The 27,627-nt window shown below is 38.6% G+C and overlaps 1 protein-coding gene across 5 annotated transcripts in view; it reads right to left on the reverse strand.

Moving 5' to 3' along the window:
- SMC4 (structural maintenance of chromosomes 4) overlaps positions 1 to 27,627 on the reverse strand; it is a 41,335-nt gene that overhangs the window by 11,803 nt on the left and 1,905 nt on the right. For 4 of the 5 annotated variants that reach the window (XM_075418387.1, XM_075418389.1, XM_075418386.1 and 1 more), the window contains 14 exons: positions 27,253 to 27,448; positions 25,931 to 26,109; positions 25,128 to 25,319; positions 23,146 to 23,322; positions 8,499 to 8,663; positions 7,285 to 7,412; positions 6,599 to 6,739; positions 5,545 to 5,695; positions 4,543 to 4,707; positions 3,468 to 3,701; positions 2,714 to 2,899; positions 1,027 to 1,188; positions 239 to 464; positions 61 to 140 (listed from right to left, as the gene is read on the reverse strand). In XM_075418387.1, coding sequence (XP_075274502.1) covers positions 61 to 140; positions 239 to 464; positions 1,027 to 1,188; positions 2,714 to 2,899; positions 3,468 to 3,701; positions 4,543 to 4,707; positions 5,545 to 5,695; positions 6,599 to 6,739; positions 7,285 to 7,412; positions 8,499 to 8,663; positions 23,146 to 23,322; positions 25,128 to 25,319; positions 25,931 to 26,109; positions 27,253 to 27,409 — 2,343 coding nt within the window. In that variant the 5' untranslated portion in view covers positions 27,410 to 27,448. The remainder of the gene's footprint in view (positions 1 to 60; positions 141 to 238; positions 465 to 1,026; positions 1,189 to 2,713; positions 2,900 to 3,467; positions 3,702 to 4,542; positions 4,708 to 5,544; positions 5,696 to 6,598; positions 6,740 to 7,284; positions 7,413 to 8,498; positions 8,664 to 23,145; positions 23,323 to 25,127; positions 25,320 to 25,930; positions 26,110 to 27,252; positions 27,449 to 27,627) is intronic. The other variant, XM_075418390.1, reaches the window with a different exon arrangement.

Here is a 27,627-nt window from a genome sequence, read left to right on the forward strand (position 1 = left end):
GTATGAACTGCCAGAACATAAAGGAAGAAACTCTGCTTTCAATCAAAATTACATACTAACCTCTTCTTCCGAAACATCCGTTACGGCTGAGGAACCCATTCTGCCCTTCATTACTTTACCCCCACCACCAGTCATTGTTCCTAAAGTAAAAGGGACAAAAAGAAGTTAGCGAGCTAGTTGTGCTTAGATACTATCTGTGAAGGGCCTAAAATAGAACTGTAAGTTTGCACTTCAGTACCTGACTGCTCAATGACTTGTCCTTGCAGTGTTACCACCCTCCACCTTTTATCCTTCTGGAATGCTACTCTGGTAGCTTCTTCCAAGTTGTGGGCTACTAGGGTATCACGTAAGGCGAAGTAAAAAGCCAGGCGAACCTTCTCGTCATTGACGTTCACCAGATCAAACAACCGAGGAGTATTCTCAGGAGTCGGGATTTTTTGGGTTTTTTTCTCCCATACAGCCATCTACATCAAAAAAGTAAACAAATGAATGAGAGACTCCTGAGGATAACTGATGAGGTCATTTCACTTTCCTAAGGCATGGTAAGGCTTTAAACCAAATGCAATTGCACTGCAATTAAGAGAAAAGCTTCCTTCCCTGGGGTTCTCCACTTACTTCAGTATAATTAAAAACTCATTGATAACTCACTGTTCTCTTTCATATTTTTCATAGTTCACAGTTGCTAGATTACTTGGATTATTAAGTTTGCTAATTTGTTTAAAAAAAATCTAAATATAAAAATATAAGAGACACACCAAACTTGTACACATACAGGTATCTGCAAAGCCTTGTCATTCTCTGTAAGTAAACGTTATCATTTGCTAGTAGAACATTCTAAGGTACCAACAGCCTATTTAAATGTTTCATATTTTAGCTTTACCTGTATTAATGCATATACAGTGTAATATACTAATATATAATACATATTTGTACCCACGCATATGAATACATTATGCACATACAGTATTAACTCTGTGCACATTAGGGTACATTGACAATTTGCTCGGCCGAAGTGCTCGTACTTACTTTGTCCAGGGCGATAAATGTGGCAACTCCTATTCCTCCTGCCTTCAAGAAATTCACACACTGCTGTGCGGTATCAATCGTGTCAACGACAATGTTGTCCAGGGCACCGCAAGAGGATGAAATAGCAACGTCGTACTTTTCACTGATCGCTCCCAGGTCTCCCTAATAATTGAGGGGAGGAGGCAGAAGTAAGCTGATTAGCTTGGCATCAACATTTTCTCTTGGTATTAAGAAATAAATGACAAAACTTTACAAAGTGAAATGAGATAAAAACAAATTATAAAGCAATTTTCTGGGAAAGACCTTAAACCTTCATTATTTTACAAGTTGTAACACCACACCTGTCTTCTCCCGCACGCTACTATTCATGCGTTTCTAATGTACTTGTTTCCATCGGAGAAATTCATAAGCTTACAGCTTCAAAAGCCGTGCTTCTGGTAGAGCAACGTGGTAGCATCAATTTATTCTCTGTAGACAAACATTACATTTCATATGCCAGCATTTTAGCTAGGCAGTCTGGCCTAACGAGGTTAATTTAATGTGTTCTGCATATGGTTCCACCCTCGGTCAGCTGGGCAGGACCTAGCAAGTCATGGACTTCTGTGTGCCGTCCTTACTGATCTGAGAAATGGGTACAGGGGTATTCGCCATCTTTGAAACGTTCTTGGGTATCTGCAGGTAAGACCAGCGTGCACAGCCACCTGCGAGTTACCCAGGAACAGAGTAACCTCACGTCCTCTCCCTGGGGCAAGCGGTGACAGAGCATGAGACAACCTCTCGACAGTGGTCCGCTGCTTTTGAACTGTATCCTTTCCTAACGGATCAATGCACACACTTTTGAAAAGTGGATACACTAAAACTGAGTTTTCTGAAGCAGAGATACTTCTTGGACAAGCAGGTGGGAGAAAAAAAGAGAAAACTGCAGAATACAAAAATGGCACTTTTACTTTACATGTTTTCAGAACATTAAACGATCACTGCTTGGAAAGAATCGGTAGCACGGAACGTTTTGCTGTGACATAGCTTTCCTTGGTCTTCTGAAACAACAATATTGCTCTTCTTGATTTGACGTGTATGCAAGTATAACGAGAGCAAACAGCAGAGAGATCACCAGATTTCGTAAGTTTTGAAGAAAAAAAACCCCAAACGTGTACACTTTCACATGAAGTTACATACAAGATGCAAGATGGTTTTTTAAGTTTCACGGCAGCTCTACCAAGCATGCGGTTGCCAACCGATTCTGCCTTCTGCCGCACCAGAAGGTAAAACCACTGCTCCACTCCCCTTCTCCAGCATTTACGTTCCTCACGTTCAAAGGAGCCAGAATCCCTCCCTACAGCCGTAGCCTGACACAGGAGCACAGCACAGACAGGTTACGCGACACTGGTCGTGTGCTTGGCTCCAGAATATTCCTGCAGAGACTGCAGCTCACTGCTGTAGCTTAAAGATCAGCCCACCAAAAATATAAAGCTTTCGCAAAGCCTTTGCCTCTCCTTAGTGCTGCATAAAGGAATCTCAACCACCTTCTTTTTTTTAATTTACAGCAAGTTCACAGGATGAGCAACTCGGCTGTTCAAATGAACAGCACCAGAGAAGTGCGGGATTCTACCCTGTACTCAGTTACAGAAACACCACTCTGTTGCTATGAAGTTGAAGACTAAGAGTACAACAGCCTTTCCAAATTTACCAGTCTTCCGTATAGTCCAGGAATATTTCCAGATTTCTTCTGCTGAAGCAGAGCCTCAAGCACTCTTCCTCGATTGCGACTTAGCGCTAAAGCACTTTTGGCTTCTTCTACTTTTCGACGCAGATTTCGAACAAGATTCTTAGCACCCATTTCTTCTCTTGCCAGCTTCTCCAGCTCCTTCTCTTTCTAATGGTTAAAAGAAAGACATTATCTTAGCCTCACGGAAACTACCATATTTGGGGAGTTTTAGATTCACGACTGTGTAGGCAAAGAAACCAGCCACTGAAAAGCAGACCAGCAAACATTTACCAGAAGAAAGGCCGTAGTTGGATACACTTTGGCTGGTATTTAGCACACTTTGATGCAAATGTGACAGCTTATGAGATAGTGGGATTTCTGTTCTTTGGGGAATGAGAGAGGAGCAAGAAGTGAAATTCGAAGTAACACAGAAACATTAACCATTCATTTATTTTAACATGACTCATTATGATATTTAAACCGATTCCCTTGCAGGGATATATAGGATTTAATTGTCAGTGCTTAATGTTAACATTTGCTTAACCCAAAATAATTTGAAATTAAATGCTTACTTCACCGGTTAACTAAGCATTAGAATACAGTTTTTAAATGTTGTTTTTTTGGAGTCAGTATTTCATTTATTTTCACCACTATTATTTGTAAAGCAAAGAGTGGAACTTTGGTTTGTGCGTTGTGTTGTAACTCGAAGAAATTATATACAAAAGTCAAGTCTCACCTCTTTTAATTCCTCCTCAGCTTGGGGTAATTTCCTATTTATATCTTTGATAGCAGCTTTCCTCTCCTTAAGGCGTTCTGAAGTAGCCAGCAGAGCCTCCTTCGCCTCGTTTAGCTGAGACACCGCAGTATTATGACGGCTGAGATAGATATCAAGTTCCACCTGGGCTACATCCATCTTCGAACGTGCTTCATTCACTGTTTTACTCAACTCCATCAGCTCCTTCTCCTTGCCCTGCAAAGACGGACAGCATTACAACTAAAGCCAGGCAGCTGTGAGGTTCATTACATCAGTCACGCTGCATGAAAGAGAGAGAGGAGACAGGCATGCTCTTCTACTAGGCTCCTGTCAGCCGAAAACAGTTATGTTACCTAGAAGAACAAATATTTCTTAATTTATTAATATATGGAAACAAAATGAGGCATTTTTCATAATTATAAAGAACATCAGGGAATTCTCAGAGAGCATTTTCATACAAGCTTTGTATCATTTTCTCAACTTAAAGTTTCTATCATTAGCTCAACGTAGCGCTAAATTACAGATCAAATGGAGAAACTGTGTTTTCAAGTACAGACAATAATCCCCCCAAATTTACAGGATAAATTTCCAGCCTCCAGGTGCCTAGTGACTGGACAGCTAATATCAACAACAATTACCACCTGCTATAGCAGTTGTCTACTCATTCAAAGAGACACTAGAGCTGTGTGAAAGGCCTGGAACATAGCACTTCAAAATTTGCTTACTTATTTAAGCAACACATTGGCTTAAATATTTTGATGGGAGAAAATTCAAGTGTGTTCAAATAATGGAAGTGCAGAATTATTTAATATACATATATGAATTGTATACTTGATGACACATGATCACTACAAAAAGCAAATAACAAGAACAATTTCGCTCTGATTACAAATTAAAAATTAATCTCCCAGTTAGGTTCCATTACACTAACACATGAAACAGTGTATTTGTCATATAAAATCACATTTTACAACTGTTTTATGATCGCATCATTCGTAAGGGTAAAAGCTATACGTCAGTTAATACAGTAAGCGCACTAAGTCAAAACAGTTCAAACCTCTTTTTCTTCTAGAAGGCCTTGTGTTTCTTCCTTAAGGGTATCCATAATCTGCTTGAGTTTTTCTTCTTCCTTCTCTTTCTTCTTTTCAAGAAGCTCTTTCTTAGACGTTGCTTCGCTGATAGCTTTTTTGCTATTGAAAGGTATATTCTTCAGCTCCTCTACCTACACAAGGGAAAGACTTTTAACTTCCTCTCCCACTGAAACAAAACAATTTTGCCTTATCTTTCAACCCTGCCTTTGAAGTGCGACGGGGAAGTCAAAGGAAGCATCAGCCCTAACGAAGCTCACGAGTTCTCATAGGATAAGATACCTGGTGGCTCTAGCAGGAGGCCAGGATGTTGTTTGCAAGGCTCGTTCAGTTCCAGAGCCCATCAGAGAGAAGCAAGCCATAGCAGTACAAGAACACAGCCTCACACCCAGGAACTCCACTCTTTGAATCATAGTAAGGCTTAATTCTTAAGTACCTACTTTCAGCAGGTAAGTCTGGACCCAGAGAGTGATTTAAGATCTGTAACAGCTGGCAACAACCAACTTGCTAAAACAGATCCTTTAAATTAACTAAATTAACTAGGGAAACAGGAAAAGTAATGTCTGGAAAAGGCACACAGTATTCCTGTAATCTCAACAAACATGATAAAAAGAGGCTTTGCAAGCCCTAAGACCTCCCAACAGAGCTGAGAAGCGACAGGACGGCTTTTGGCTTTGCCTCGAGGCAGAAACAGCCTGGTCCTGCTGGCCGCAGTCTCCCGTAGCAAGATGTGCAATGAGCAGCGGTTGAAGGGAGAATAACGCACTACTTCAGTGAGAGATTTGCAGACAAAATCCCTAGCTGATTTAAGTGACAGAAAATATCTGATTAAAAAGAATTTAAACCACATTTTTCCATCTTCTTTGTTGCACAAAGTATAGTGGGTGTCCTTTGCTATTTGATCCCAGCTGCACAAAGCCGTTCTCCTCTAGAGCAGCCAATTACATCTATGAAGTTGCAGTCCACACTACCTTTTCTTTGTCCTTTTGAAGTTGCTTCTCCAGTTTTTTAGCCTTGCTTTTGGCATGTTTTAGATTTTCCCTTACTTTAACATCCTGCAAATCCAACTGAGTAAATTTTTCTTTGTTTTCCTCTATGAACTTTGTAATTTTCTCGAGTTTCCTAAAAGAAAAAAAGAAAGAATAACCTATTTCATGCCCTATAAAAATGTCAGTAGAGCTTAGCTTAATAAGTAAGCATCTAGAATTCAAACCAATACTACTTTTTTAAAAAAAAAAAAAAAAATCCCAACATCCAATACTTACTATATTTACAGTATTTTCCCCATGGAAGTGAAGTTTCATCAGAAAAACGTCAACCAACAAAGCAATATTAAACACCTTTTCAGAAATTGTATCTTTTCTTTGATAGAATTTAGAATTCACATCTCTCACAAATCACTTACTACGATCTCAGAGGATGAGAAGCTTAATACTGCAGTTGAGTTGGAGATCAGCACCCTGACAAATCAATTTTAGGGAAACAAGAGATTCATAAGGAAACCTGAGAAAAAAACCTAACATCTGTGTACCTAAGCATATGGTGGTTGCATATCTAAAAACCTGGAACAATCTCCCAATTATTTTTTGTATAGTCAATATTAAAAAAAGCATGTACTTTAAAATCCATCAAAAATCTGACGCTTTCTTATTGTATTACCCAGATTTCTCCAAGAGAAGCAACAAAACCAACCAAATCAAACAACTGAGATTTTTTTATTTACTTTTGTGCAAAAGATCATGTAATCCATGCCAGGGAATGTTTAGCTATACCATCAGCGACTCTCCTCGTCAGATAATTTAAGGTTTTGGTCGAAGAACTACTGAAAACCCCAGCTGTGCTCCCTTTGTTTGATCATCTTCCCACGCCACTGTTGTGTACTTCTGCTTGCTCAGGTGTTTCCCCCCCCCCCGCGATACGAATCCCACAGCTTTTTCTGAAAAAGCTGCTAACTCTAACATCACGTATGCCGAAGACAGAAAACACGGTGCTCTCAACTTACGAATCTATACCTGAGGTACTTACTTTTCAAGTTCCTTCAAAGCTTTATTCTTGGTTTTCATTTCATCTGCAAGTTTACTACTCTTCTCATTAACACCTTTGGTTTCTTCGTTAATTTTTTCTTTCTGTATTTCTATATCATTTATTCGTTTCTTTAGGTCATAGCTAGAGGAAAAAAAAAAAGTAAGCCCCCAAACTTCACTTTTTTCCATAAAGCTAACATTCGTAATGAATATATATTGCCAGTCTTCAGTGTAACAAAGTCATTATGCAAACTACTAAATCCTAATATCTGTTATTGAGTAACCTTGCCAATTTAATACAAAACAGCAAGGAAACCTAACAGTTTTGATACTTTAGATGAAAAATAGTCTTTAAATGATCTACTTCCTCAATTTAAGTATAAAGGTGTAAGGGACTAATCTGCCAGACTACTTTACTTTGCAAAAAGCTGGCAAATAGATTGTTGGGTTTGGGGTTTTTGTTATTGTTGTTGTCTTTTTTTTAAACATTTTATTGAAAATATTCTTTCACTATTTAAAATGTTTAACTTCATACTTTGCAACAAAAATCACTAGCCACATGCTATTCAACTAATTTTGAAGGCCTGATACTGCTATTAAGAAATGCAAAATAATTCTAATTACAGATATGGAAGCAGAGTTTACTACCACCTTAAAGCCAAATCACAAGTTTTGAGAAGTACTTACATATAGTATTGACAGATATGATTCTTTTCTTTAAACATTTTGTTCTCCAAACAAAGAAACTCAATGGCTTTATTCTTGTCCCCTTCCAAGGCATCCTTTTCTTTCTCCACCATTTTGACTCTGTTTAACTAGAGAAGACAGAGAGTCAGAGCTGACTTTACTGCTAGCACTACAGAACAAACCACGAGGAGAAAAACCCCAGACCCTTTGTAGCACGCGTGTCCTCTGGAGAGATGGTGTTCAACAATTAACTCTGCACGGCAGCTTTGTACTACAAGCTCTCTGAAATAACAGATCACCGCTTCCGCAGCGGAGACTGTCCTTTTAGGGCAATCCAAAAGGTAATTTAAAACTAAAAAGGGATCCTACGGATGCTAGGAACAGCTCAGGCAAATCAAGGAAAGCGCAGGTGAGAAATAAAGAGGAGTCGCATACAGACAGTCTGTATATGTTATTTTCTGTATTTCAACCTTTAGGCTGGCCCCTTTTAAGTTAATTCCTGCAACTACGGGTCTTGTTTTCCTTCCTAGCCTTTAAAAAAAGTCTGCAACATATTAGGATTTACCAAGGACACGTCAAGCAAAAAGAGCTTTGATATCATTTAGTACTTTTAGAACTCAATGCATGAATAAAATGCTATGAAAGCAAGTTCTGCTACAGAGCTCCAGTCACAACTAATTTTCTGTATTTTTAAGCTTCCTGATGCAGCTGTGGGCGCATGACTTCGCCAGCGCTCTGCCTCCCTCCTCTCTCCTTTCCTTCGCACACGAAAGGCTTCCCCGCTGCTTCTCCCGCTTGCTACGTGGCAACAGGAGTAAGGCAGCTAAAAAGCCCTATGTGGACATACTCAGATAATGATCATGTTTCTCTATTCAGTCTGCGGAGCATTTAGTGCGTGTGGGTATCATCAAGGAGCGTTCCGGGTTAAAACCCTGTGCTCCAGCTCAAGCATTCAAACCTTTGGGAATCGAAAGCCACCAGCGCTGAAAGTGTTTGCAGGACAACTGATGCTGACTGCCCGTTTCTGTTACCATCGAGAGAAGCAGAAGCCATAAAGGCAACTCCGAATTTCTCTGTACTTCTGCTCTTCTAGAGGAGTGCCAAATTCTAACCAAGTCTTTATGTTAACCGTTTTTCTAAAAAAAAAACAATAATGAAGCATTGGAAGTTTATATTTTTTATTTACAATTCAAACAAAACTTTCCAAGACTCACCTTTTCTCCTCGCTGTTCATTTAGACTCTCTACTCTGCGACACAGAGTTTGGATAGGCTCTTTTAGTCGCACAGATCCTATTAAGTCTTCTAAGTACTCGAGCATGCCTTCATCGTGTTCAGTCTGGCCTTTCGGTTTCATCATTGCGATTTGCTCAACTTCCCCCTTGGAAAAGAAAAGTTTGATGTTTCCTTTCTTCTTATGTTTTCTGTTTTGGGTTTTTTTCTGGGGGAAAATGTTAGTATTCTGAAAAAATACATCTTTGGAACGCAGGTATGGGACCATATTCTAGCATCATAAAAACAGAACAAAATCATGCAATAATCAAACCCGACTACTCAGAGTAGCAACATATTTGGGAATACAAAGATCAAAACAAATAGAAATTTCCTCCAAGGAGTGCATGATGGTGATGTGTGTAAAAACCAGCGTCTCTTCGGAAGCCAACATTCAGGTCTAAACACTGCTTCTGTTCTCTACAGATTCAAAATGTATTTCCCCGACCTAAAAAGAGAAGAGAATAAAGCATGCCCTCTGGCCATGTAGCACCCAATAGTCTCAAGGCAGCTTAATCGGGATTGAAATCCCTGAAGAGTTCTCTTTAGAAAGCAGAAGGTCCATAGAACTATGTCTGATGGATAAACTGGGCTTGTAATTCCCGTAACTGAGACTTCCTTGTTGCAAAAAGAAAAACGTTATTTAAGTACTAGGCTTCCTTCGTTTAATTTTCCTTTATGTACACCATTAACTCTAAACTATTAAGCTGAATAGTAACAATAATTTGTTGTTTGATTGTGGGGTTTTTTTAATAAGAATTAGGAAAGATTAAACCAAGACAATGACAAGGAATATTTATTTTACTGATGCTATCATTAGCCAACAAAATCCTTACTACCAATGTTTTATGCTTAGGACAGAGTAGCACAAAATCTTTCAAAACACAGATTATAGTTTGTAAATTACACAGGCGGGTATCAGAAAGTGAAGACATGAAATTGAATATACACATACGAAAGCAGTATCTGGAGCAAAAATGGATGTGATAGATGCTGCAAAAATTAAAGAAAGAGGACGCTGACTAAAAACTCTTCACCCTTCAAAAACCCAAATAGTTAGGGACATGATGAGACAACTGATTTGTAAAGCAGATAGCCAATACTGCACAGCACCAGTATTGGCTTTTGTGCCCGATTTTTAAGCGCATGAAGCAACAAGCTGGATTAAAGTCTTAAATTTAATTTTAGAACTGACAAGATTTAAAAACAAAATTTATATTCCGGTATCTGAGCTATGCATGTAAAAAAAGCGTAAGTCTATACCCAGAGTGAAAATATAGTCAAGAATTTAGCCGTTACTGTTGGCCACTTGTTGCACTCGAGCTGAGTGCTAAGGCTCTCCAAAAGCAGGGAGGAGGGAGAACTTCTCAAGAACATAGAGCAGGAGGGCGATTCGCGAGGCTGCTGGAGAGCCAGAGAGCACGGTCACGGCAGGATCTCTAGGCAGGGACTGTACACCGGGCCTGTGCCAGCTGCGAGCTGAGGGCAGGGCACTCCCGAACGCCCGCCCAGGAAGTTCTCAGCATTTTCTGCCCTGGCGGCTTCCTCCCACGTGCTCGGCATGCAGTGACACCGGGGGGTTCTGTGTCTTTCTGTCCATCAGTCAATACCATTTGGCTGAGCAGAAGGGAAATAGCAACGTTTTGCAAATTTTGCAAAATAAGAAATAGCGTTTACTAAGTCTTTCCTGCATGTAATTCCTTTGTTGGAGTAAAACACAGAGGCAGAGGTGGGTTTTTTTATTATTTAAAATTCTAGAAGTTAAATGCAGCTAAGCTTTTATTTTCTGGTGATTACTGTTCCTAAAAAGTGTCAGCGGGTTTGACAAGACAAAAAAAAACAAACCCAAACAAAACAACTCTGATTTTTATTACTTACACATATAAAAAAGCCAAACAACTAGCTTTCTAAGAACGGTAGTTGTATTATATACAATTCCAATCACACATTTGCTCCCTTCCCAGGAACGTATAATTTCTCTACCAAAACCCCCCAGCAAGACACTGCTCATGGGTAGGACACTGTGTCACCTAAATCTCTGTGGACTTATCACGAGTCTCTATTTTGTTTCTTCTTGCATTAAAGCATTTCCTCTGTTTACATCCAAGAAAAAACAATCACAGAAAAGATATTTAATTCAGGTTCTGAGCATCGATTCTAAGAATTTTCTACACCACATGTATATCCCTCAAGTTAGGTGCTGCTATAAAGCACAAAGCTACTCTGGATTTAACCCAAGCAGAGGAGTTATGGACAAGTAAGGAACGCAAGTCAACTTTTTAAACGAGCTGGCTAAGTATAATTAACCATCTCTAAGAACGAAATTAAGCATCTAAGAAAGATAATGTAAGGGCTCTCCATAGCTCACTAATGTAATGGAACATAACTACGATGTGTTTAATGATATACTAAATAACTAATGAAATTGAATCCAATTGTATCTAATTCTATAACCTCATAAATGAAGAAATCAGGGATTTGGTTGTCTACATGGTAAATAAATCCATCACCATGCAACCAGGCACTACTGGTGACTTCAGTTTAGGCAACATTTTGAAAAGCTGAAGCGAACCGAGTACTGTTGAGAAGATAACACAGAGCATCGAACTCATCAGGCTGGTTACTGCCCGTTGGTGTGCAATTCCTCTGCTTCACCGTAGACAAGTGATTCCAGAATTACACATTCCTCATCGTATATGGAGAGATGTAGACGGACTACCTACTTAAATTCTTGGATTATTTTCTTATCAAGGGTAAAAATGAAAACATTTAGAATAGATACATAATACCTGAATGAGTATTAAGTATTATTTAATATTTATATTATTTACCAAGTTAATATATAAATCTGTTTAGCCCACCCCTATAGTTAACATATTAAGAAATGAAAACGTTTCGAGCTATTTTAATGGATAAAGGAGTGACACCTGCTCTTCTTCCAAGTAGTCACGACAATGATTAACAGGGGAAAAACACATTCTACAACTCCGCATTCTGTTCAAACTTGATAGTCAATTTAACTGTTTCCTATCTTTTTAGCTGTGCTCATTACTCGACCTATTTGAAGTATGTAAAAAAATAAAGCCTTGCTCATTTATCTAGTGAAAGATCTTTCAAAATACGGACAGCATTTTTGAAAGTGAAACTAAGAAGGCAGCAGGCAGACATTTGTTGAAAAGAAAACATGCTTGGCCATGCTTAACATAGCTGCCACCCCTAAATTTAAAAAGTCTTAGAACAGAGCACCAGGATATCTTTAATTGTTTGCCTCAGATCTCTTCCTCTAGCTCACAGGCATTAGAGGAGTGGGAGCAATGTGCAGAAAAAACAAAAAAAAATTATTTATTTGAGAAGACCATCAAAATGAATGTCAACACGAAGACACTGGTGACGCTGGCAGACAGCTTAACAATGAAACATCCACAGAAGTTAAGTAATCACTCAATGAAAAAGCCTCAAATATCCACTGAGTATTTTGGGAAGGCTCTACATGGAGTGCAAGGACTCTAAATGAAATTACAAACCCAATTTCAGGTTCTGCGTTGTGCGTCAAGTCTTCTACATCAGACTGAAGTTACTGTGGGGATGCTGGCACATCGCTAGTAACAGAGGGAGTCAGCTCAAACACTGTATAACAAACATATGTCAAAAAAACGATTTCTACAGAACACCTCAGCTTAGTTACCAGAAAACAATTATTGGTACATTTTAATAGAGAACACAATTTTATCTGTGGAGAAATTTCTAAGCAATACAGTTAATGGACAGCTGTGGCAAATAATGAGAAACCTTCCTTAACAGCAGACTACAAAGTTATAAAAAAAAGGCACAAGCCATTCTCATTTGAAAGCCATTTCCTCTAGTGAAAACTATGAGAAATAACCTCAAGGAACTTGGAAGCTGGAGATTCCACCGTCCTTTGCAGAGCCAAACTCTTGAGGTGGTGCATTATTTCAGTGTCATGATGCTTAAGATACTTTCCAAATTTAAATTTCTATTGTGCCTAAGAGCAAAAACTTCAAAGCAAGTAAACTGTAAAAACCTTCAAAAACCAGTCAAAGAATTGCTCATCATAAAATCAACCATTGGAAATCCATGACTCGCCTGAGGAGACTATGAGAGGGTCAGCATAAGCACCGGGTGAAGAAGCAGAGCAAAAGACACTAGCCGTGAGTGCCTGGACTTCTTGTGCCCGACGTGTCCAAGTCCGTGAGGTGCCCGCAAAGCTGATAAACAGACAAAAGCAGCAACACCATCGGCATGATCTGTCACTATTTTCATGTCATGACGCTGCCAAGTCAAGGGTCTATCTATTCTGAGTTCTGGGCATTTCAGTAGAAGTCATAGTTGCGTCTTAGGAGTGTTTCAGAAACACTGTACGTTTAATGCCAGACCTCAGTTATAGACAGAATTCATCAAATTCAGTTTCCTGTATTGCATGTGCACTCTTCTGTATTTGTGTTAGACAAAAATTCTCCCTAGGACTAACACAGCTCCAGCAATGCGGGCAGCTTACTCCAACAGTCATGCTCTATTGCTGTATGCAGCTTCCGAGACCAAATTCGTGAAGGGCAGGAATTCCACTCCCGTGGAGCCCTCAAAAGGCAGGACAACAAAATGCCCAAACTCCATGACCTCATTTATGAGAACTACTACCTTCTCCAAAATTACATTTATTTCTTAAAACAGTTGATCTTCTCAGAACAGAAAGCTTTTAATCTGAGTTTATCCAATGTTTTCTGGCATATAAAGATTTGAATTTTAAACAAGGTTATCAAACTGCTTGATAAAGGAAAGTTCTGACCTACTCATGAAGCTGTCTTTCTGCAGCTCTTACCACTAGTCTTGACACAGGATGCTACTTTTCACTCCTGCAGACAACTCCTGGTTGTTGCCCTCGGCAGACGGCCGCGTGACGTTCCAGCAGCCTTCCTTTACGGCAAGAGCAGGGTCTGCGGACTGAGGCGCTAATTCAAAGCCAAGAAGCCCGAATGGCGTAATGTGCTAACCCCGAGACCGACATTATCCAGCCTCAGACAGTGGCCAGCTGTGGGCACTGGTAGTTCGTGCTGTGCACAACAGCAGTTCAGCCTGTGATAGTGCTGGAACCAGGGAGTTTCAGAATACAGCCTTCACGCTCCATTTTAAAATTCTGGTATGAAATGAGACAGGGCAAGCAAAAAGCCTTTGAAACTGAAAGATTACTGACAGCCACAACTCCCCGTGAAGACAGAAACAATGATTTCTTCTTCGGTTGTGAAAACTTGCCCGAACTATGACCAGTCATTTCTGGAGAACCTACAGAGAAAGCTGTTTGCTTACCAATTACTGCCACCTCTTCTCATCACGGAAAGTTTGAGAAAAACAACCTCTGAAGACAGTGTCTCGCAACACAATGAGTTTTGTCAACTAAACTGTTAATACAACATTTGCAGATCTACTTTGTTAGTGTTCCACAGAACCATTACAGCAGCAAGTAGGTTCGGATGGGTGTGCTCTTCACTGGATAAAGAACTGGCTGGATGGACGAGCGCAGAGAGTGGTGGTGAATGGAGTTCAATCCCATGGGCAGCCGGTCACGAGTGATGTCCACCAAGGCTCAGTTTTGGGTCCGGGCTTGGTTAACATCTTTATCAATGGTCTGGGTGAGGGGATTGAGTGCTCCCTCAGTAAGTCTGCAGATGACACCAAGTTGGGTGGGAGTGTTGGTCTGCTGGAGGGTAGGAAGGCTCTACAGAGGGATCTGGACAGATTGGATCAATGGGCCAAGGCCAACTGTATGAGGTTCAACAAGGCCAAATGCTGGGTCCTGCCCTTGGGTCACACCAACCCCACACAACGCTCCAGGCTTGGGGAGGAGTGGCTGGAAAGCTGCCTGGCAGAAAAGGACCTTGGGGTGTTGGTGGACAGCCGGCTGGACATGAGTCAGCAGTGTGCCCAGGTGGCCAAGAAGGCCAACGGCATCCTGGCTTGGATCAGGAATGGTGCGGCCAGCAGGAGTAGGGAGGTGATCATGCCCCTGTACTCGGCACTGGTGAGGCTGCACCTGGAGTGCTGTGTTCAGTTTGGGCCCCTCACTACAAGAAGGACATTGAGGGGCTGGAGCATGTCCAGAGAAGGGCAGCGAGGCTGGGGAGGGGTCTGGAGAACAAGTCTGCTGAGGAGCGGCTGAGGGAGCTGGGGTTGTTTAGTCTGGAGCAGAGGAGGCTGAGGGGGGAACCTTCTCACTCTCTACAGGTCCCTGAAGGGAGGTTGTAGTGAGGCGGGGGTTGGCCTCTGCTCCCAGGTAACCAGCGACAGGACGAGAGGCAATGGCCTCAAGTTGTGTCAGGGGAGGTTTACGTTTGGTATTAGGGAAAATGTCTTTACTGAAAGAGCGGTCAGAAATTGGAACAAGCTGCCCAGGGAGGTGGTGGAATCACCATCCCTGGAGGTGTTTAAAAAAACATGTAGATGTGGCACTTGGGGATATGGTTCAGCAGGCATGGGGGTGCTGGCTTGACTTCAGACGTTCAGAAGTCTTTTCCAACCTATGATTCCATGTAAAAAAAATTTCCAAGCTTTTGGGTTGTCCTTGATTTCTGGTGTCTTAAACTGCTGAAAACCTTGGGACAGATCAGCATGATCCTATACAATCCAGCAAACTGGACTAACTTTTGAGTGTTAAAACCCACGTATCAACACTTCTAAAGCACATTCAAACATATGTTGGAACAAAGGAATGGTGTAGCTTGAAATCCAGTAGAAGTAAGTGTACTGCACTCGGGGCGGGAAGTACTAGGTAATTGCGGTGTTTTTCAAGGGGAATTTTCTGTTGCGGTTGTTGTGTTCTGGTTTTTGGAGGGGTTTTTGGTAGTGTAGCTCTTCAACACAAGTCAAATTCAAAACTGGAATAATGTAACATCTGAGCTGAAATTTACATTCAGTTTTGCTCATGAGGAATAGCTTTAGAGAAAATACCGCCTAGAAGGTGCAATACTATATATTGGAAAAACCTTCCCTGTTTTTACACATGGCTGAGCAGCTCAGGCATTACCTTTGAGAGCAGTTTCCCCACTTCAGCTGCCAGAAGTGGAACACAAGAAATCTTCCGAACCCTTCATGGAACTTCAGCATGTTTTATTAATTGAACCTAGGCTTAAAAATCACACATTTTCTCGATGCTGATATATTAGACAAATCCTTTATACAAGTTTTCCTTTTGCTTACAGTTTCTCCACCTTTGAGGTGTTGGGCTAGAGGAAAGCCTTCTTACTTCAAGTTGTACAAAGGAAGCTTATTGCAAATAGGGAGCCCCTCTCCTGTAATACCCTGGGTATTTTCCCCTCATAACAAGTTTTAACATTTGGATTTACCCCGTCACACCTAGCTGTCAATCTCTCTAGCTGCAATTCTGCATCAATACGAGACAATAGCTTCATTTCAGAATTCTTCTGCTACCAGCACTTGGAGTAATGAAAAGTAAAATAAGCCTAGCTACTACAATCTGTCCAATTGCCAATTCCTGCCTTGTATCAGAAGTGTTACAGTATTTGGAGAAAAATCTGGCCGCTGGGGTTATGGTCAAAACAGGTAATATTGTTTCAGGATTACATTAAACTATTGCAAAATTTTACATATGACTGGCTATAATATTTGGTCATTTTAAGGCAATCGGCGCTTTTTAAAGTTCAGAACAATATCTTACTAGTTTCACTGTAATGCTGGCATACTTTTGATATCATACTAGCTTTTAAGGCTTTTTAGACACCCACGAAAGGAAGTTTTGTTAATGAGTCCAAAACCTCTCAGTGATGGATGGGTACCAGCAGGCTAAACTGTAATCCAGAGCGCACCACCCGTTACAGCACAATTACAATCACCTAACTTCTCAATACCGTCAATATGCATACCCAATTTGCTTACTAAATGAACTAAGTGAATTACAGTTTGCAACTTCATGGTATTACATAATTCTGTTTCATTTAAGTGATAACACAAATGCAGACAGCGGTCAGAACATCGTTCCATTTAACTCTGTCAAGCATCACAAGATTAACAGTCTCGTGATGTTTGCAACACTATTATTATATATGCATGTCTAAAAAAAGATTTAATGTAAACACATTAAATTTTAGATTAAAAGGGTTTAAGCATGAACGTTTGTTCCCAAAAAAGGGCTATTTGAGTTAAGAAAATCTATACCACTGAACTTCAAAGGAATAGGGCTTTCCTTATATGCAACAGAACTTGTACTTTAAGCACTGAACTGAAGCAAACAGTTGAGCTGTAGCCAGCAGATCCAGAATACTGACAAAACAGTACCTCCAGTTATAACAGCCACCGCTAAACTCAAGGTTTTGTGGAAGATTATAGTAGCCATAAGCAAAACCTGTTATTGTTTGCCCTGAAGAAAAATCAAGCCAAATTATAATCCAATTTAAATTCTTTTAACTTTTTAATATGGAAGGCTAGACAGAACTGACCTGGCATAAGGCAGACTTAATAAAAGAATAGTAAAATTTAGAACTTTTGATCTTATTTTATAGAACACAGCCATACTTCTATTTCCTTCAAAGGGTGATGCATTTCTTCCAGAGCAAGGGGAATGTGGACAATAGATTTTCAAAGTATTTCACCAGCCAGCCACAGGAGTAGAAAAGACAGCGCACACAACTTCTTAGCACCGTCAGCATAAGGAAGAGCAATGGCTTAGGCAGCCAGCAGAATGAAAGCAGTGGCACTAAGGATGTGCTTGAAGGAGAAACCACATTAAAACATTTAGAATGTTTACTATAACAGCTATTTTGCTACAGAGATTTAAAAGATAGAAAATACAAGACTAATTTTGGAAATCCCAATTACTGTTTTTCCTTCCTTGGTCTTCAATTGTTACCCACTTCCGAGCACTGGCATTAGAACTAGCACTATCACTAAGTTTCTACTAACAAGGTTCATGCTCTTTTCTTCCGCAGCTCCAATTCTGCATGTTGAACAGAACTTGTAACTGCTGCAAAAGCCAGCGGGGAGCAAAATCAGAGGAAAAGTAGTAATGAATATCAACACGTCATATTACTTGGTAAGTGCTAGCTTGGAAGTTGTATAATTCTCAGTTTCTGCATCTGACACCAGTTGCCTCAGATTTTTTCCCCCCCCCGGATATTTTGGGTAATCAGTTTCTTGATAATATCAAGGCACCCAAACTGCATTTTTAGCATATATAGGCCACAAGGCAGCAACATGAGATGAGTCTTTCCCTTTCCCTGTATACTACTTGCACTGATTGCAAGATTGCAACCCCTCTCCCATTTTTTGTTTTTCTTACATTGGACTAGCATGACAGCGCTCACAGTTGGCTTCCCCCCCCCCCCCACTTTATCAAAATGACAGCTCACATTTTTTAAGCAGAAGTATAATAAGGAATGACAACAATAAGTGCTAAATTTGCGTATCTTCAGTTTTCCACAAGGGCAATTTCAATTTTACTTTATTTTGACAGTGTGCCCATACTCCCCTCTTCATACAAGGTTTGACTATGAATTCTAATTCTACATAGATAGGCCTTAGAAGCTATGTACATAGGTAACAATATCCCTGTAACCTTATTCTTTATCTTCTCCTCCTTGAAATGTGACTGTAACACAGCTCTTGTAGTAAGCTCCAGGAGGGTTTTTCTTCTAGTTCCATGTTATTGCTGCTATTACTTAATGCTTGGAGTCATATCTCATTTCTACCCTTCAGTTTTACCAGATGGCAAATATATAGGAGTGTTAAGCTAGGTGGGAAATCAAGGAAGTAAAAAAAGTAATAAATGCACATACACAAATCCAGGAGGCCACTACTGTCCATAGATGAAGAAAAACTTAGAATTAGCCTGTTATACAATGTTCACTTGTTCACACGAAACTACTATTCTGCATTCTGGAAATAATTTAAAAGTAGCCTTTGTCAAGCTGTTCGCACATCTGTCTAATTTTAGAAGCTTTCTTCAGGACATTCTTGTATTTAATACAAGAATACAGACTGAGTGCAAATCTAGAGTCACTCTGGCATCTAACTCCGTTATTGTCAAACTCAGCCTACAATGTTTGACTTTGATCAATTAAAATATTATTGGTGCCTTCTAATTGAACTACTCTCAGTTACGCACTGCCCCTAGAAAAGTGCTATTCTCCACTTTCCAGTTTCTCTATTTTACTGAAGAAAGCTTAATAAACATTGGTTACAATGTTATGTTGCAATTTGTAAAACAAAAATCACAGGAATTGCCAGCGTAAGTTTTCTGATAACGTAAGAGAATTCATTCTGAAAGTGCACACAGACATAGTAGCATAGCTTCTGCTGCTCGGTACTCACTTCAGCATAAAGCATAATATTTAGACCGCCAGCAAAATTGATTCTGTGCTCTATGAATCAGTGTGAGGCTTCTATTTTTACACAGTATTTTATTCAAAGAATCCTTTTTACTTAATTACATTATCACCCATGTTTTAATTCTTCCTACCACTTCAGCTGAGCTGTCCTTGACCTTTCTAGATAAAACCTCTCTTCACCATCAATGTTGGCAGCACAGACCTCCATTTTTAATCCCAGTAGAGCTTTTCAGCCTGTGCTCCACTCGGTGCTTTAGCTCAGACGTTGGTGTGCCTCATTAGGAAAGCGGACCTCAACAATTGGGAACCTCTGGCTTATCTCAAAGCAAGTAGAAAATCTGCTCTCCCTCATTTCGTCTCCAGTACACTGAAAGAGTGATTCCTACATTACTTCCACAAAGCAGCAGGTGAAAAACTTGACTGAACTTCCTTTCTGGCAACACAATCTTGCCATAGGATAAGACTTAGTAAGTTACAAAATGCTGTTCCGATCAGTTAAATACATACAAAAGTCACTGTAGTTGTTTATACTTGCTTAAGATTACATAAGAATATTTTAATTAAGTCTACTAAATACATTTAAGGGAAATACTACTGCAATTAGTACAAAATTTGCTTAAAACAGTTTCATTATGTTTGAAAGAAAGTAGCTTCTAAAGTCAATTGAAATCAACTCTCAGAAGCCTGCTCCTATGAGACTCTTTCAGTACAAAATTAATTCAAAGTCTTGTGCAATGTATTGCCATTCCTACAACATTCATTTGCAAAGTTGCTGAATGGGAGTTACCTATGAAACCCCCCTTTGCTTTTAAAAAATATGTATCGACTATACTTCTCTTACCTTGAAAGACTGCAAAAGCCAATTTCAGCAGGCGTTAATGGTTGCTGTCCACGGCCAGTTTGCTCTGCTCTCCAGACATGCCCACCTTGCCATGTCCAAAACTGACATTCCTTCAAATGCGCCCCATTTATTTCATAATTCCTTAGAGGCAAACCAGCCAGGATAAAGAGGCTGAGATTTTTTTCTGGCCTCAAGGTTAACCTGCTCAGAGGAGTCACTATTGAGCAACAGCCAACATACTTACCTTTTGAGTTTTGCCCAGCCCGGTCAGAGCACAGAACCCACACAAGTTTTCTGTAGATATAAACTCCTGTTCCAAGTAAGTCTTTTCAGAAAAGCTAGGTCATTTTATTTGTTGTTCTTTACAGATACACAAGTTACTGAAGCTGAGGCATTAGGTGTGGCAGACAGAAAAATAGCAGCAAGATGTCAGATTTTACCACAGTACTTAGCATACTTTTTTTTTTTAAGTGACAAGATGCATTTTTTCCTGTTGCAGTTTCAGGCTGCGGCAAACTTGTAAAAAATGCACTGAACAGTTGTCTATTCTTAAAGTACTAAAAGCATATAGCAATTTATTAAAAGCATGAACTATGTAGTGTTAGAACTTAAGGATCACAAAAGTGACAAACTCCTCCTGTTAAGTGCTGGCAATACCCCACTGTAACTAAAACCATTTTTAAACAAGATTTTTTTCAACTAGCTAGGTCAGGCACAGAATCTGTAACGCTTCTAGAACTACTCAATTAGTCTTACATATTCTGCTTTTTCCACAGGTGTTTTGTTGTAAAGTTACTCACAGAAGTCATCAGTAGTTTGAGTTTAATATTTTCAGTATGGCATCAGCAGAACTACCTGTACCATGCCCTACCCTACTTTTATAAAATTCAGTCTAGCTTAAGCTTTCCAATTTTATCCTTCAAAGGCACCACAATCTGCCATGTCAGAAAAAGACTGCAAAATGGGGGGTGGTGAAGTGGGGAGAAACAAAAAAAAAAAATAAAGCAGTCCTCTAAAAAGCAAATATTTTCCAGTGAGTAATGCTAAATATGCTAGCAAGATATAATCAAGTATCTCAGGGTTTTGTTACTACATGTAGGATATGTTCTCTTACAACTTCTTTAGCACTAACTAGTGAATATTCTGTCACACACTAAAACCAGCATTTGATAATCCTTAATTAACATTTTTGCCCAAAATCTGTATCACAGGTGAAATATTTTAATTACAGCCTACTGACATAGTTAAAAATCAGAGAGATTTACAACTTACTTTAAATGAGAAATTACTGACTTGGTATCAAGTTAAACTTAGGGTAGCCTATATTACATTAGCTGTAACAAGAGAAAACAGAAAACTAAACAAACTTGTTACTTATCCCTCCAATTTTAAATAATAAAAATATTAGGGGGAAAAAGAGGGGCAACACTTGTGATAGTTCACAGCCCTAGCCTTCTGACATGGTCTCACTTACTATAGTAATATAATAACTATAGTAATATAGTAACTATAATTTTTAGCATTTGTGTTTTGAAGTGCTTCTCTCATGAAAAATATTGCTACATTTCCCAACTGGAAAGCACTCGACTTCGAATTGCCAAATCAGTAGATTTCACTTTAAAGAGGCACAAAACCTTATGTGCAAAGAGAAAGGACCTCGCCTCAGTCAGAAAGACTAAAGAAACACAGAAAATCTCAGTATAGTTTCCTCTGCTGTTCATAACCCACAAAGAGTCTAGTGGAATGAAAGAAAAAAGCGGTGGCAACCATTGCTTTATGTGTTAATATTGGTTATACCTCCCTCTTATTTCCCATTGTACAGATGGAAAGCATGAAACCCAAGCTTTTAGGAAAAAGTATGTTCTCCTCATTGGTAACTTCCTGGGAAACAATTAATGGGAGAAGAAAACAAATCACACTCCGGGTGGAAAAAAAATAAAATAAATTTAAAAGCTTAGCAATACTCCCTCCCAAATGTTCCCTTCCCCTCTTCCCAGTGATGAGAGGGCATGCTCTCCCAACACTAGGCTTTAAGTATCTTTGCACCAGAATTTCTACCTTTATCTTTGACTCTGCATTCTCTCCCTTTCAGAAATTTTGCTAAAACGATACTCAAGAACAACTATCTAGAAAAAAGGAGCGTATTTACTCCAGTTGTTTTTTTGGAAGTACTTCTCACTCCATCTTGAAACAGAAAATACAGGAATAGAGTGTTGGAGGGAATTATTAATTGGCATGGAGACTTCAAAACCGATATATCCTCTTTTTGTGGGTGTAACTGTAAAAAAGGACTGCACGAAAAGGCTTGGAGGAAGTGAAGCAAGCACAGCAACCTATCTATAAATTCTTTTTTTTTTTTTTTTTTTAGAGGGGAACTGGAAGCTCCTTTAACAAAAACAGGCCTAAAATAAACTCTGTTGAAAATTTTCAGATCTTGGGAGGCTCCCATTGTCACTAATTTTCTAGGCCACGCTCCTTCAGGGTAGATTTGGGACCTGTTACTAATAGTTGTGAAATAATTACAGGTAATCGCAGACACAGTTACCCAATTGAATTATCATTTAAATACATCCATCAACTACTGTAACTCAATTTACATTTTAAGCAATTATTTGGCACATAGCAAAATCCTCCATTATTATTTAAAAAAAATTAGTGTGATTCTCTTCAGCCTACCTTTTAAATAGCAAACAGAGGCCAGGAAGCCTTCTAATTTTAAGGTCAAACTTGAATATAAGTGATATTATATCGACCAATTCTCTTATTTTTACAGTATGGGTTGTAAAATGTAGCTTTTAAATCGTAGCTTGAATTGGCTATAAACCTGCCATTCTTTGAGTCCTCTACAGTAGTTAAACAACTGTAAACAAAAAGCACACTTCATGTGTTTTTTCTTGCACTCAATTTTTATGCACAGTTAATTTTTATATACATACTTCTCCAGTAAAACCATGTCTATATATGAGACCTGTAGGCAAGTTAACAGTAGAATCATTAAGATTTAAGTTAATACTGATGCACTAAGTATAAACAAGTCGCTGAATCTCTGCCACGCTTAAGCAGCACAATAATATTGGGGTTTAAGGTTTATTTTACTACACCAATATTTACGTGCTGCTAGGGCGGAACAAGTATGGCAACTCTTCAATTCATCCACATGTCAGGAACACAAATTTGTTAACAGAAAAATTTATATTAGTATCTTCAACTGTTTCTCTGCCTTAAATTTCTAAAGCAGCAAATAATGATTCGCATCTTTATTAGAGCATGCAAACCATGATGTGCTGCTAGAGTACTTTAAGGCCTCAAATACAAGACTTTAAGCCTGGACAGTATTTTTAATAACTATAACTGTAAAGATTAGCTTTACTTAAATTTGTTTTTATTCACACACCAACCTGTAAAATTAAGAACCTGTTATGGTCCAGATCAATTCCATGGCTTCGAAGAAGAATACCAACATCTTTGAATGTCTTTTTCTTTCCATTGATGTAGTAGACAGACGAATTATCTCTATAAGCAGTTCTACATACACAAAAATTGCTGTTAGGAATGACTTCGTAATCATCTCCTTCCTGTTTTGAGGAAAAACAAAGCCAGAAAAACGATTATTATATCACAGGTTTACCTCATATTTCACAATTAAGCACAGAAGTTTTGTCACGTTCAGGTTTTAAGTCCACTGCACTCTGGGGTCTAGCAGGAGTGGGAACTGTCTTAAAACTGCATCTCAAAAAAAAAAAAAAAAAAAAAAAAAAAAAAGAGGAAAAACACCCCAAAAAACTTTCAGAACCAGACAAAAAACAGCCCAAATTATTATTTAAACTGAATGGCCTTCATATCATGCCTTTCCCACCTCTAATACAAGTTATTGCTTTGAAAACACTTAATTTATTCTCTTTACCACTGCTTCAAACCAAAGCAAAAGGCCTCCTTCAACTTTAAAGTGGCTGTGCTATTCCACCCCTTAAATTTTAAATTAGGAAGTCTTGAATGACTTAAATACTGTTTACATTTTAAACTCCTCTTTTATAGTGCTAGGCAAAGGAATTACTTTTAGCTGACTAGTTCTAAAGAGAAACTGTAGAAGATAAAAAAGCAAAACATTAAAGATGTGACAAATACGACATCATCAGCTTCAAAAGCTATCTTGCACTTACCTACGAAGCAGCAACCAAAATAAAAGCTGGCAGTATACTTTAAAAAGTTAGAATTGATGCATGCTTCTTGTAAAGACTTAACCTGGCCTACCCCTTTCCCAGATTAACCCCCAAGACCATAATCAAATTGATATCTAGTATATACAGAAGTTTTTTAGATCATAAAGTTAGCTCCTAAATGTTAATACGAAGTCAAGTGAAAAAAGAGAATAAATTTCATAATTTATGAATCTGATTATTATAAATAAGGCCTAAGTTATGTGTGTCTGTATATCAAGTCAAATAGAAAAAAAACCTGTCTTTTAGAACAGTTCCTTCAAAGGCTTTATAGATATTGCCACTCTATTAACACAATTTTTGAAATTTCAGTGTACACTTCCCACTAGTTTGACTGACCTCAAACTCAGCAGTTGATATTTCAGCTGGAATGTGTACACAAAAATTAAATTAAAATGGAGAAATAAATTCCTTGCACTGTAATTGCAATAAATCAACAGAAATGTCCAGAAGTTTTTAACAATACATGAAGTGGCAGGCAAAATTATTTGATTTTTATTTGCCAACACTTTCTATTTCATTCAAACAAAATATCAGGTTCAAAAATATTTAGTGGTACAATGCGAGGTCCAGAAATTTTGATGAAAAATCTGTTTTAAAATTGCAGGCCTGCTTACTGTATATAAAGTGTAAACAAGAAAGTTTCAGATTCATTGTATATTTTTCTCAATTTAGATAACCTAAAATACTTTAAGTGACTTGAAAAGTTTTACTTCAATAAGTTTTGTTTCTTAATATATATGCTCAAACAATAAGTTTAGGAATATATAACATGTCTAAATGCAGACTTCAGAATTATTAGTGGCCTTATTAATTTCAGAAATAAGCTTTATTTACTTCAGGTAAAACAGATAACTCTAAAACGACTTCTCCTTAAAATGATTATTACATATCTCTAAGTAGTTTTAAAATCGACATGTACCAGATACTAATCTTTGAGAAAATAAAAAAAATAATCCCTACTAATATTTTAAGAACTGCACTACTCGATAGAGGAATTTTTAAAGCTGATTAACTTTGAATTGATGCTTTACATCCCAAAGGTAAACTAATCATGCCATGAAGTTTTCCTCAGCTCAAACTAAAATAACCAAATATTTAAAGTTTTCAAATCCTTAAAGAAAAAAAAAATTCTCCACTGTTCTGAGTATAAGCATACATACCTTGTCAATGATCTTTTGGAAGTGGACTTCCACAGAACAACTCTGGATGTCTGTATGTTCGTCAGAATTATGGATCAGCACAGAGAGTTTTTTGGATCTGATTTTTTGTGCTCGATACCCAAACACGAAAAGCATTGAATCAATGACATTGGATTTTCCACTGCCATTTGGCCCAATAATACATGAAAAACGCTGTATAATAGAAGGAAAAAAGTGATATTCAAAGGGAAATAGATCCTGGCCAGTGTACATCACCCACTTAATTTGTGAACAGTTTAAAACACAATTATTTCTAGTGCCTGAAACTGCAGACTATTTGATAGCTTAGTTTTACTGCCAAAGGTAAAGCAGTACAACTTATTTACGAAAAAAAACCCCACATCTCAACTCAGTTCAGCTTTCTAAATTTTAACTTGTGAACTCAAAGCGATACTGCACTTAGCAAGCACGTTCGCAAGGAAAGTTTCATGATTAGCCACGTAAGTCTCTTGTGGGCACTAAAACACATTCTCATTCTTCAAACACACCCCTACAAGTTCTGCAGTAAACGAAATACAGAGAAAAGTGTGCCCTTTTAAGGTTTACTGATAAATTAAAATTGTACAGTATCAGAAAGTGGCACTTAACTGTTTTCTCTGCTGTCCAATAATGAAAACTTAGAATATCACTATATAGGTAATTCTCAAACTTACACATTTTTCAGTCATTTTGAGGTAAGCTGACATGAAAATACAGGAAGGAATACTAACACACAGCGAAGTCTTACCTTCATTTAAAAAATGCTTATGGTAAAAGAAAGATACCTTATGAAAAGGTCCCAAAGTTTGCTCCCCTGCATAGGATTTGAAGTTGTGGTTTACAATATGAGTTATCATGAGACGAGGAGCACCAGCTTCATTGGTCATTGCAGGAGGTGGGGGAGGAGGGATGCTACCCAAAATCTCTTCTAAACTTCGGTTATCAAGCACCTCATTTGAGACTGCTAAAAACCATCCAAAATAAACAGAAAGGAAAAAAAAAAAAAGACTATAAGCTCTCAATGACAAGAGACATTTTAAAACGCTCAACTGGAAAAAGCAAACTTCATTTCTATGTGAACCAAACCTATACTTCTGCCTGCAATTCTTAAAATGAGCTAAGTGGAATTAAAATTCTTCATTCCACAAAGTGAATTATTAAAAAGAGATGCTTAAGACACCCCATCGATTCACTAGTTGGCTTGTTCTTTCATTATGTAATACTTATTCTAACACACTTTAATAGGCACTCTGCAGCTACAATAGCTACAGCCATCACAATAAGCCTACAAATCTGAAACAGGCAAAGGCTTTCTAATTAATAAGTGCAAAGCCACATTTCAATCGTGCTCACGAGTCACTCCGCAAGATTTGGGGATCACTGCACAATGCTCTGAAAGCTGTAATGACAGCACAACTACTCTGCAAAGGCAGGAAGTTTGTTACGAAAACAAACTGGCCTCCTGGATATCAGCTAGTTGTAAGCAAAGCAGCTTTTCAACAGTTACCAGCAACTTTTTTGTCAACTAGACAGTAGTTTTTGCCACCAATTTCAACATATTCATCTATTTGTCAAATACTTTGCTTTAATAATTGCACATCTGGCTACCTAAAAAGACACACACTGCTGGCTTTCCAGACATTTTCCGCAAAAAACTCAGGAAATTCAAGAAAATACACTGCTTCATGAAAAAGAAAGTCAAATCGTTTGAAGAGTTAAGTAAATAAACTTGACATTTATTCCAGTCCAAGAAATCCTATACCATTGGCTGCATACAAATTTGAAAAATCCTGCTGTTGTACCACAACCTTAAGCACAATGTTACACATCAGGAATACGAAAATAGGCTTTATTAGGCGAAAGTCTACAAATTGCTTTTGCATTTGTACTAAATCACTGGTCCAAACGCTTTAACTCTTTGCAAGCCCTCTTTACTATTTTAAAAGCTGTTCAAACTTGCCAGGAGTCAAGGCTTTCAATACTCCTTTCTAGAAGAGGAAAGAGCAAATCCTGCCTGGAACAGTTGATAAATTCAACTGAACGGCGTTGCTGAACAGGCACTATCACCACATTTCCACTCCGTCAGAACCACAGTGTTCAGACCTACCTTGCAGAGGTGCTTCGCCAAGCTGTCTGTCACCTCCGTTTTCCACCTCCATGTCACTGGTGGACTCCTCTAAGGGCTCTCTGCCTTTCCGACGGGCTGCTGTAGAGGTTTTGGTGCTCTTGCTTGGCATGCTCTCTGTTGGCTGTTTCCCTTCCATTCCAAGCAATCAAACTACCGAAGGGATCTATCTCCTTTGCTGACATAAACGAGAAAACCCCATGATCTAAGCATTGAACTACAATCCCCTAAGGAATATACCTACATGCTTGCCCAGATGTTTGACTCATTTAGAAACTCCAGACTAGAGGTATTTCGAAGACAAAAATCCAAATTTAAAACACAACCTAAAGCTTAGCCTAACAATATATTTTAAGA

The sequence above is a fragment of the Opisthocomus hoazin genome, chromosome 4 (assembly GCF_030867145.1).
Source record: "Opisthocomus hoazin isolate bOpiHoa1 chromosome 4, bOpiHoa1.hap1, whole genome shotgun sequence".
In the NCBI taxonomy this organism is placed as follows: Eukaryota; Metazoa; Chordata; class Aves; order Opisthocomiformes; family Opisthocomidae; genus Opisthocomus; species Opisthocomus hoazin.